This window comes from Silurus aristotelis, assembly GCF_946808225.1.
Source record: "Silurus aristotelis genome assembly, chromosome: 6".
Classification (NCBI taxonomy): Eukaryota; Metazoa; Chordata; class Actinopteri; order Siluriformes; family Siluridae; genus Silurus; species Silurus aristotelis.
In genome coordinates, this window is record NC_139579.1 from 33,887,412 (window position 1) to 33,900,820 (window position 13,409).

Here is a 13,409-nt window from a genome sequence, read left to right on the forward strand (position 1 = left end):
CAGTTCTGAAACAGATGAAAACATGACCAGCAGGAGGCGCCTCTGCCATCAGAAAGGTGAAGCACCAACACACCAAGAGAATCCACAGCCACTTCCAGGACAGTGGAGACACTGGATGCCCTGCCAGCATGTGGCAAAACATTCAGACGATCACAAACTACAAGACAACCTCACCTTTCTCTGACCGTGACGCCTGCCTCCCAGATGCACTGACCATCTTCTACTCCTGGTTTAAAGGTGCAGAAGAAAGTTGTGGCAAGAAAGACCACCCCTCCTCCCAGTGATCAGGTGCTCTGTCTAACCACAGCGAAAAAAGTGAAGAAGTTCTGAAGAGCTAACCCACGGAAGTCTCCTGGACCAGACAACATTCCAACACTCAAGACCATGACCATCATCCCTATGCCAAAGATTTCTGCGGTGTCCTGCCTTGATGACTATCGTCCCGTCACACTCAAACCCATCTGATTGTATGATTAGTTGTTCTTGCTGATGAGACGTAACACAGTCTGAGAACTTGTTGATGTGCTTTGAGCTGTGCATTGCATTGCTGTACACTACACAGTCATGGCCATCACCCACGTGGACTATAAGGGCACATACATATGAATACATATGAGTGCTTCAGTTCAGCACTCAACACAATCATCCCTTAGCACCTGATTGAGAAGCTGAGCCTATTGGGCCTGAGCACCTCCCTCTGCAACTGGATCCTGGACTTCCTGACTGGGAGATCTTAGTCAGCCCAGATCAGGAACAGCATCTCCAGCACCACCACAGTTAGCACTGGAGCTTAAAAGTTTGAATCACATCGTCAAGTTCACCAATGACAAGACCATGGTGGGTCTCGTCAGCAAGAACGATGAGTCAGCATACAGAGAGGAGGTGAAACAACCAACAACCTGTCTCTGAACATTGACAAAACTAAAGAGAAGATTGTTGACTTGAGTGGAGAATGGCTGCTCTGTGCTCTCATGATCCTCTGTGAAGATCTCCAAAAGCACCAAATTCCCAATTCCAAAGCCCAGCAGCGTCTCTACTTCCTGAGAAGGCTGAGGAAAGCCCATCTCCCTCCCCCCATCCAGACCATGTTCTACAGAGGGACCATCGAGAGCATCCTGAACAGCTGCATCACTGCCTGGTATGGGAACCGCACCGTCTCGGATCGCAAGACCCTACAGAGGATAGTGAGGACAGCTGAGAACTCCATCATGGACATTTACACCACACGCTGCATCCGCAAAGCCAACAGCATTGTGGACGACCCCCCCCCCCCACACACACACACACACACACACACACACACACACACGCACACACACTCACTCACTCAACTGTGTGTTACTGAACCTGAACACACACTCAATAATCAATTCAATTCACACACATGTCCTCAGCACACTGTGCAGAGTGTACTGGCTTGTGCAACCCTAATGGCTGGGTCATCACAACCATATTATATTAAAATCATATCATACTGTAACATTGTTCTGCACTTCTCCACTGCTGCTCATGATGTTTTTGCACTACATTGTGTTTATGTTTACAAATACACTTATTTCAGTCCTTAACTCCATCACACATCATGTAATGTCGCTCTGTGGCGTGTCATGTCACTCCAGGAGCTTTTATCACACATGCGCTCGCATCCCCTCACATCTCCTCATCTACCCTCACATCTCCTCACCTACCCTCACAGCCCCTCACCTACCCTCACAGCCCCTCACCTACCCTCACAGCCCCTCACCTACCCTCACAGCCCCTCACCTACCCTCACAGCCCCTCACCTACCCTCACAGCCCCTCACCTACCCTCACATCTCCTCACCTACCCTCACATCTCCTCACCTACCCTCACCTACCCTCACATCTCCTCACCTACCCTCACATCTCCTCACCTACCCTCACATCTCCTCACCTACCCTCACAGCCCCTCACCTACCCTCACAGCCCCTCACCTACCCTCACCTACCCTCACCTACCCTCACCTACCCTCACATCTCCTCACCTACCCTCACATCCCCTCACCTACCCTCACATCCCCTCACCTACCCTCACATCCCCTCACCTACCCTCACAGCCCCTCATCTACCCTCACAGCCCCTCATCTACCCTCACAGCCCCTCATCTACCCTCACAGCCCCTCATCTACCCTCACAGCCCCTCATCTACCCTCACAGCCCCTCACCTACCCTCACAGCCCCTCATCTACCCTCACAGCCCCTCACCTACCCTCACAGCCCCTCACCTACCCTCACATCTCCTCACCTACCCTCAAAGCCCCTCACCTACCCTCACATCCCCTCATCTACCCTCACATCCCCTCATCTACCCTCACATCCCCTCATCTACCCTCACATCCCCTCATCTACCCTCACATCCCCTCATCTACCCTCACATCCCCTCACCTACCCTCACATCCCCTCATCTACCCTCACATCCCCTCATCTACCCTCACATCTCCTCACCTACCCTCACATCTCCTCACCTACCCTCACATCTCCTCACCTACCCTCACAGCCCCTCACCTACCCTCACAGCCCCTCACCTACCCTCACAGCCCCTCACCTACCCTCACAGCCCCTCACCTACCCTCACATCTCCTCACCTACCCTCACATCCCCTCACAGCCCCTCACCTACCCTCACAGCCCCTCACCTACCCTCACAGCCCCTCACCTACCCTCACCTACCCTCACAGCCCCTCACCTACCCTCACAGCCCCTCACCTACCCTCACCTACCCTCACAGCCCCTCACCTACCCTCACAGCCCCTCACCTACCCTCACATCTCCTCATCTACCCTCACATCTCCTCATCTACCCTCACATCCCCTCATCAACCCTCACATCCCCTCATCTACCCTCACCTACACTTAAATCCCCTTGTCTACCCATAAATACCCTCACATCCCCCTTACCAACCTTCTCTTTCCCTCCACTACTTTCACTTACCCACACCTACCCACACACACACCTTTACTTACCCTCATCTACCCCCCCCCAGAGACATGCTCCTGAATCATGTGACATCGTTTGACTGCATAATTAGTGTATAACGAGCTAAAACCCCACTGTGACTGGAGTTAAATATTGCTCTTTACCCACACACACACACACACACACACACACACACACACACACACACACACACACACACACACACACACACCTGACACGTGAACGTTCTGTGTATGTGCTGGAGGAGAAGCAAACGATAATGATGACGGTGATGATAAAGATGATGGTATTGACAGTGGTGATGGTGTTGAAGATTTTGGTGTTGATGATCGTGATTGTGATGACAGTGGTGTTGATTGTGATGGTGTGGTGATGGCAGTGTTGAAGAGGGAGTTGAAGATGGTGGTGTTGATAGTGGTGAAGATAATGCTGGTGATGGTGTTGGAGATGATAATGTGGTGATGGTGTTGATTGTAGTGTTGAAGAGGGTGTTAAAGATGATAGTGGTGGTGATAATGGTGATGATGGCGGTGAAGAGGAAGATGATGTTGAAACCAATGTGGTGATGATGAAGACCATCTAAAGACAATGATGTGTTAAAGAATATTATTATAATGATGATGGTAGTGAAGATGGTGTGTAGGTGATCCAGAACTACTACAATAATTATTTGTATTTCTCTCTGCGATCTGGATGCGTGTGTATAAGTGTGCGTGAGTGTTTCTAGAAGTGTGTGAGAGTGTATAAGTGTGCGTGAGTGTGTGCGTGTATAAGTGTATGTTTGTATAAGTGTGCGTTCGTTCAAGTGTGTGTGTGTGTGCGCGTGTATGTATAAATGTGCGTGTGTGTGAGTGTGTGTGTAAGTGTGCGTGAGTAAGTGTGCGTGAGTGTGTGTGTAAGTGTGCGTGAGTGTGTGTGTGTAAGTGTGCGTAAGTGTGTATAGGTGTGCGCATATGTATAAGTGTGCGTGAGTGTGTGTGTGTAAGTGTGCGTAGGTGTGTATAGGTGTGCGCATATGTATAAGTGTGCGTGAGTGTGTGTGTGTAAGTGTGCGTAGGTGTGTATAGGTGTGCGCATATGTATAAGTGTGCGTGAGTGTGTGCGTGAGTGTGTGCGTAGGTGTGTATAGGTGTGCGCATATGTATAAGTGTGCCTGAGTGTGTGTGTGTGTGTAAGTGTGCGTAGGTGTGTATAGGTGTGCGCATATGTATAAGTGTGCGTGAGTGTGTGCGTGAGTGTGTGCGTGAGTGTGTGCGTGAGTGTGTGCGTGAGTGTGTGCGTGAGTGTGTGCGTGAGTGTGTGCGTAGGTGTGTATAGGTGTGCGCATATGTATAAGTGTGCCTGAGTGTGTGTGTGTGTAAGTGTGCGTAGGTGTGTATAGGTGTGCGCATATGTATAAGTGTGCCTGAGTGTGTGTGTGTGTGTAAGTGTGCGTAGGTGTGTATAGGTGTGCGCATATGTATAAGTGTGCGTGAGTGTGTGCGTGAGTGTGTGCGTGAGTGTGTGCGTGAGTGTGTGCGTGAGTGTGTGCGTGAGTGTGTGCGTGAGTGTGTGCGTGAGTGTGTGCGTGAGTGTGTGCGTGAGTGTGTGCGTGAGTGCACAAGTGAAATCCAGTAGTGTACAGCGGTGCAGCCGGGTCACGTGACCACCCGCTCTCGCTCTCTCTGACATTCACCTTAAATAAGGAAATACAGAAATATTAATAATGTAATTTATGTTACACTCAGATTTGGGTCATGTTTAATTCCTTAAATAAATTATTTCTGTGTTTATTTCTTTCTTTATGTGTTTGTAATAATTGAATTTAAAATGAAGGCCGGGTTCATGCTAGCTAAAAAAGCGTTTAGCATTGTCACTAAATCTATAATAAACTCCTGCAGACCTCATCACAAACACCCTAAACCGAGATGTGTGTTTTTAAATCTGGTGAAAATGAGCGTGTAAAAGAGTCAGACTGATAGTGAGCTTTAATAGTGAATAAATATTCATGACAGGGTGTTAGCTCAACTGCGCCGAAAATACACTGCGCGTAAGCCCCGCCCTCGTGCTCAACGATTGGCTCGCAGATTACGCCGAGTGCAGCGTTACCCAATCGCAGGTGAGATCGAGTTCTTGCAGTCAATCAGATCGTAGGAGGCGGGACATGTGTGGAAAAGACGGGGAAGTGTAACTAACCGGAGCTAACATAAGCTTGCTAACAGCCTGACATTCATTCTACTTTGAGCCCATTTAAATATAAACAAACAGAAACGAGGAGAAATTCCGAAAACCACCAAGTCACCGATAAAACCTCTATTGTTCGTGTCATGACCGGGTTTGCTAGCATGCTACTAGAACAAGCAGGCCGTATCCCGAATAGCTCAACACTCCCTACATAGTGCGCACCACGGAGTATGACGATTAACCACGCCCACTACGCCCTGTGTAGTGTCCTAGAAGTCATCAAGCGCGCCGTTTGGGATACGGCTCACACTGGGCTGGACTCAGCGAGGTGTTAGCTCGTTTAGCATCTGTGCTAACGACACAACAAGAAGAAAAAAGGCCCCCAGCTTGACTCGGTGTGTCCGCGAGCAGCAGCTCATGACCCGGCTCTCTCACCGTGGAGCACGGACGCCTGCAGGATGGCCCCCGAAGTGCCGTCGATGACTTTGATACTTCCACGGCTGGTCACGGCCAGGATGGCGTTGAGGGCCGGGTGGTAGGAGAGGCTCCGCAGGCCCTCCTCGTCGCAGCGCAGCCGCCCGTCTGTGACCAAAATCCAGTCCGAGGACTCGGACGAGCCGCAGGCCGCAGCCCCCGCCGCGGCCATTTTCCCCTGAAAACCCTCTCACCGTCCTCCACAACCGCTCTCCGGAGATCCCCTCTGACTCTCTCCGCTGTCTAAAAGGATCAAAATAAAGCGAAATATTCAACAAAAAGTAGCGCAGGACTGAACCTGACTGGCTCTCCGGCTCTCCACTCCTCCTCTCCGGCTCTCTCCCTCCCTCCCTCAGCGGCGGCTCTTCTGTCTCCTCCTCCTCCCTGCGCTCACTCCTATTCACCATCCGCGCTACGGAGAAAACACTGCGCATGTGTGGATCCCGAGCTACAACCTGAAACTCTCTCCTCTACATCCCCTCAACTACCATCATTTAACATCAGTTACCACCCACTACCTCCACATCCTCTCAACTACCATCAAACTTATCTTTATTTACCATCAAACATATCCTTATTTACCATCAACTACCATCAAACATATCCTTACCTTCCACCCACTACCTCCACATCCTCTCAGCTACCATCATTTAACATCAGTTACCACCCACTACCTCCACATCCTCTCAGCTACCATCATTTAACATCAGTTACCACCCACTACCTCCACATCCTCTCAACTACCATCAAACATATCCCTACTTACCCTAAACTACCTCTACATCATCTTAACTACCATCAAACATATCCTTAATTACCATCAACTACCATCAAACATATCCTTACTTACCATCAACTACCTCCACATCCTCTCATCTACCATTATTTAACATCAGTTACCACCCACTACCTCCACATCCTCTCAACTACCATCAAACTTATCCTTATTTACCATCAAACATATCCTTACTTACCACCCACTACCTCCACATCCTCTCAACTACCATCATTTAACATTAGTTACCACCCACTACCTCCACATCCTCTTAACTACCATCAAACATATCCTTACCTTCCACCCACTACCTCCACATCCTCTCAGCTACCATCATTTAACATCAGTTACCACCCACTACCTCCACATCCTCTCAGCTACCATCATTTAACATCAGTTACCACCCACTACCTCCACATCCTCTCAACTACCATCAAACATATCCCTACTTACCCTAAACTACCTCTACATCATCTTAACTACCATCAAACATATCCTTAATTACCATCAACTACCATCAAACATATCCTTACTTACCATCAACTACCTCCACATCCTCTCATCTACCATCATTTAACATCAGTTACCACCCACTACCTCCACATCCTCTCAACTACCATCAAACTTATCCTTATTTACCATCAAACATATCCTTACTTACCACCCACTACCTCCACATCCTCTCAACTACCATCATTTAACATTAGTTACCACCCACTACCTCCACATCCTCTTAACTACCATCAAACATATCCTTATTTACCATCAACTACCATCAAACATATCCTTACCTTCCACCCACTACCTCCACATCCTCTCAGCTACCATCATTTAACATCAGTTACCACCCACTACCTCCACATCCTCTCAGCTACCATCAAACATATCCTTACTTACCCTCAACTACCTCTACATCATCTCAACTACCATCAAACATATCATTAATTACCATCAACTACCATCAAACATATCCTTACTTACCATCAACTACCTCCACATCCTTTCAACTACCATCAAACATATCCTTAATTACCATCAACTACCATCAAACATATCCTTACTTACCATCAACTACCTCCACATCCTCTCATCTACCATCATTTAAAATCAGTTACCACCCACTACCTCCACATCCTCTCAACTACCATCAAACTTATCCTTATTTACCATCAAACATATCCTTACTTACCACCCACTACCTCCACATCCTCTCAACTACCATCATTTAACATTAGTTACCACCCACTACCTCCACATCCTCTTAACTACCATCAAACATATCCTTATTTACCATCAACTACCATCAAACATATCCTTACCTTCCACCCACTACCTCCACATCCTCTCAGCTACCATCATTTAACATCAGTTACCACCCACTACCTCCACATCCTCTCAGCTACCATCAAACATATCCTTACTTACCCTCAACTACCTCTACATCATCTCAACTACCATCAAACATATCATTAATTACCATCAACTACCATCAAACATATCCTTACTTACCATCAACTACCTCCACATCCTCTCAACTACCATCAAACATATCCTTACTTACCCTCAACTACCATCAAACATATCCTTACTTACTATCAACTACCATCAAACATATCCTTACTTACCATCAACTACCATCAAACATATCCTTACCTACCATCAACTACCATCAAACATATCCTTACCCACCATCAACTACCTCCACATCCTCTCAACTACCATCAAACATATCCTTACTTACCATCAAACACATCCTTACTTACCATCAACTACCTCCACATCCTCTCAACTACCATCAAACATATCCTTACTTACTATCAACTACCTCCACATCCTCTCAACTACCATCAAACATATCCTTACCTACCATCAACTACCATCAAACATATCCTTACCTACCATCAACTACCATCAAACATATCCTTACTTACCATCAACTACCATCAAACATATCCTTACCTACCATCAAACATACCCTTACCTACCATGAACTACCTCCACATCCTATCAACTACCATCAAACATATCCTTACCTACCATCAAACATATCCTTACCCACCATCAACTACCTCCACATCCTATCAACTACCATCAAATATATCCTTACTTACCATCAACTACCATCAAACATATCCTTACCTACCACCAACTACCATCAAACATATCCTTAATTACCATCAACTACCTCCACATTCTCTCAACTACCATCAAACATATCCTTACCTACCATCAAACATATTCTTACCTACCGTCAACTACCATCAAACATATCCTTACTTACCATCAACTACCATCAAACATATCCTTACCTACCATCAACTACCATCAAACATATCCTTACTTACCATCAACTACCATCAAACATATCCTTACCTACCATCAACTACCATCAAACATATCCTTACTTACCATCAACTACCATCAAACATATCCTTACTTACCATCAACTACCATCAAACATATCCTTACCTACCATCAAATATCCTTACTTACCATCAACTACCATCAAACATATCCTTACCTACCATCAACTACCATCAAACATATCCTTACTTACCATCAACTACCATCAAAGATATCCTTTCCTACCATCAACTACCATCAAACATATCCTTACCTACCATCAAACATATCCTTACCTACCATCAAACATATCCTTACCTACCATCAACTACCATCAAACATATCCTTACTTACCATCAACTACCATCAAGCATATCCTTACCTACCATCAAACATATCCTTACTTACCATCAACTACCATCAAACATATCCTTACCTACCATCAACTACCATCAAACATATCCTTACTTACCATCAACTACCATCAAACATATCCTTACCTACCATCAAACATATCCTTACCTACCATCAACTACCATCAAACATATCCTTACTTACCATCAACTACCATCAAACATATCCTTATCTACCATCAACTACCATCAAACATATCCTTACCTACCATCAAACATATCCTTACTTACCATCAACTACCATCAAACATATCCTTACCTACCATCAACTACCATCAAACATATCCTTACTTACCATCAACTACCATCAAACATATCCTTACCTACCATCAAATATCCTTACTTACCATCAACTACCATCAAACATATCCTTACCTACCATCAACTACCATCAAACATATCCTTACTTACCATCAACTACCATTAAACATATCCTTGCCTACCATCAAACATATCCTTACTTACCATCAACTACCATCAAACATATCCTTACCTACCATCAAACATATCCTTACCTACCATCAACTACCATCAAACATATCCTTACTTACCATCAACTACCATCAAACATATCCTTACCTACCATCAAATATCCTTACTTAACATCAAACATATCCTTACCTACCATCAAACATATCCTTACCTACCATCAACTACCATCAAACATATCCTTACTTACCATCAACTACCATCAAACATATCCTTACCTACCATCAAACATATCCTTACCTACCATCAACTACCATCAAACATATCCTTACCTACCATCAACTACCATCAAACATATCCTTACTTACCATCAACTACCATCAAACATATCCTTGCCTACCATCAAACATATCCTTACTTACCATCAACTACCATCAAACATATCCTTACCTACCATCAAACATATCCTTACCTACCATCAACTACCATCAAACATATCCTTACTTACCATCAACTACCATCAAACATATCCTTACTTACCATCAACTACCATCAAACATATCCTTACCTACCATCAAACATATCCTTACCTACCATCAACTACCATCAAACATATCCTTACCTACCATCAACTACCATCAAACATATCCTTACTTACCATCAACTACCATCAAACATATCCTTGCTTACCATCAAACATATCCTTACTTACCATCAACTACCATCAAACATATCCTTACCTACCATCAAACATATCCTTACCTACCATCAACTACCATCAAACATATCCTTACTTACCATCAACTACCATCAAACATATCCTTACCTACCATCAAACATATCCTTACCTACCATCAACTACCATCAAACATATCCTTACTTACCATCAACTACCATCAAGCATATCCTTACCTACCATCAAACATATCCTTACCTACCATCAACTACCATCAAACATATCCTTACCTACCATCAACTACCATCAAACATATCCTTACTTACCATCAACTACCATCAAACATATCCTTACCTACCATCAAACATATCCTTACTTACCATCAACTACCATCAAACATATCCTTACCTACCATCAAACATATCCTTACTTACCATCAAACACCATCAAACATATCCTTACCTACCATCAACTACCATCAAACATATCCTTACTTACCATTAACTACCATCAAACATATCCTTACCTACCATCAACTACCATCAAACATATCCTTACTTACCATCAACTACCATCAAACATATCCTTACCTACCATCAACTACCATCAAACATATCCTTACTTACCATCAACTACCATCAAACATATCCTTACCTACCATCAACTACCATCAAACATATCCTTACTTACCATCAACTACCATCAAACATATCCTTACCTACCATCAAACATATCCTTACCTACCATCAACTACCATCAAACATATCCTTACTTACCATCAACTACCATCAAGCATATCCTTACCTACCATCAAACATATCCTTACCTACCATCAACTACCATCAAACATATCCTTACCTACCATCAACTACCATCAAACATATCCTTACTTACCATTAACTACCATCAAACATATCCTTACCTACCATCAAACATATCCTTACTTACCATCAACTACCATCAAACATATCCTTACCTACCATCAAACATATCCTTACTTACCATCAACTACCATCAAACATATCCTTACTTACCATCAACTACCATCAAACATATCCTTACCTACCATCAAACATATCCTTACCTACCATCAACTACCATCAAACATATCCTTACTTACCATCAACTACCATCAAACATATCCTTACCTACCATCAACTACCATCAACCATATCCTTACTTAGCATCAACTAACATCAAACATATCCTTACCTACCATCAAACATATCCTTACCTACCATAAAACATATCCTTACTTACCATCAACTACCATCAAACATATCCTTACTTACCATCAACTACCATCAAACATATCCTTACTTACCATCAAACACCATCAAACATATCCTTACCTACCATCAACTACCATCAAACATATCCTTACCTACCATCAAACATATCCTTACTTACCATCAACTACCATCAAACATATCCTTACCTACCATCAAACATATCCTTACTTACCATCAACTACCATCAAACATATCCTTACCTACCATCAAACATATCCTTACTTACCATCAACTACCATCAAACATATCCTTACCTACCATCAAACATATCCTTACTTACCATCAACTACCATCAAACATATCCTTACCTACCATCAACTACCATCAAACATATCCTTACTTACCATCAACTACCATCAAACATATCCTTACCTACCATCAAACATATCCTTACCTACCATCAAACATATCCTTACTTACCATCAACTACCATCAAACATATCCTTACTTACCATCAACTACCATCAAACATATCCTTACCTACCATCAAACATATCCTTACCTACCATCAAACAGATCCTTACTTACCATCAACTACCATCATACATATCCTTACCTACCATCAACTACCATCAAACATATCCTTACTTACCATCAACTACCATCAAACATATCCTTACTTACCATCAACTACCATCAAACATATCCTTACTTACCATCAACTTCCATCAAACATATCCTTACTTACCATCAACTTCCATCAAACATATCCTTACTTACCATCAAACATATCCTTACTTACCATCAAACATATCCTTACCTACCATCAAATATATCCTTACTTACCATCAACTTCCATCAAACATATCCTTACTTACCATCAAACATATCCTTACTTACCATCAACTTCCATCAAACATATCCTTACTTACCATCAACTTCCATCAAACATATCCTTACTTACTATCAAACATATCCTTACTTACCATCAAACATATCCTTACTTACCATCAACTTCCATCAAACATATCCTTACTTACCATCAAACATATCCTTACTTACCATCAACTACCATTAAACATATCCTTACTTACCATCAACTACCATCAAACATATCCTTACTTACCATCAACTACCATCAAACATATCCTTACTTACCATCAACTACCATCAAACATATCCTTACCTACCATCAAACATATCCTTACCTACCATCAACTACCATCAAACATATCCTTACCTACCATCAACTACCATCAAACATATCCTTACCTACCATCAACTACCATCAAACATATCCTTACCTACCATCAACTACCATCAAACATATCCTTACTTACCATCAACTACCATCAAACATATCCTTACCTACCATCAACTACCATCAAACATATCCTTACTTACCATCAACTACCATCAAACATATCCTTACTTACCATCAACTACCATCAAACATATCCTTACTTACCATCAACTACCATCAAACATATCCTTACCTACCATCAACTACCATCAAACATATCCTTACTTACCATCAACTACCATCAAACATATCCTTACCTACCATCAAACATATCCTTACTTACCATCAACTACCATCAAACATATCCTTACCTACCATCAAACATATCCTTACTTACCATCAACTAACATCAAACATATCCTTACCTACCATCAAACATATCCTTTTCTACCATCAAACATATCCTTACTTACCATCAACTACCATCATACATATCCTTACCTACCATCAACTACCATCAAACATATCCTTACTTACCATCAACTACCATCAAACATATCCTTACTTACCATCAACTACCATCAAACATATCCTTACTTACCATCAACTTCCATCAAACATATCCTTACTTACCATCAAACATATCCTTACTTACCATCAAACATATCCTTACCTACCATCAAACATATCCTTTTCTACCATCAAA

The 13,409-nt window shown here is 43.1% G+C and overlaps 1 protein-coding gene and 1 long non-coding RNA gene across 2 annotated transcripts in view; both read right to left on the minus strand.

Annotated features, from left to right (window-relative positions):
• birc6 (baculoviral IAP repeat containing 6) overlaps positions 1-5,956 on the minus strand; it is a 97,000-nt gene extending 91,044 nt beyond the window's left edge. Inside the window, exon 1 of the mRNA XM_083545464.1 lies at positions 5,554-5,956. Coding sequence (XP_083401590.1) covers positions 5,554-5,764 — 211 coding nt within the window. The 5' untranslated portion in view covers positions 5,765-5,956. The remainder of the gene's footprint in view (positions 1-5,553) is intronic.
• Positions 1,260-3,256, minus strand: LOC310728213. Its single transcript, XR_014534210.1, has 3 exons — positions 2,978-3,256; positions 2,029-2,064; positions 1,260-1,659 (listed from the first exon to the last, which is right to left on the minus strand). It is a non-coding gene; the product is annotated as an uncharacterized lncRNA (long non-coding RNA).
• Positions 5,957-13,409: the final 7,453 nt, after the last annotated feature.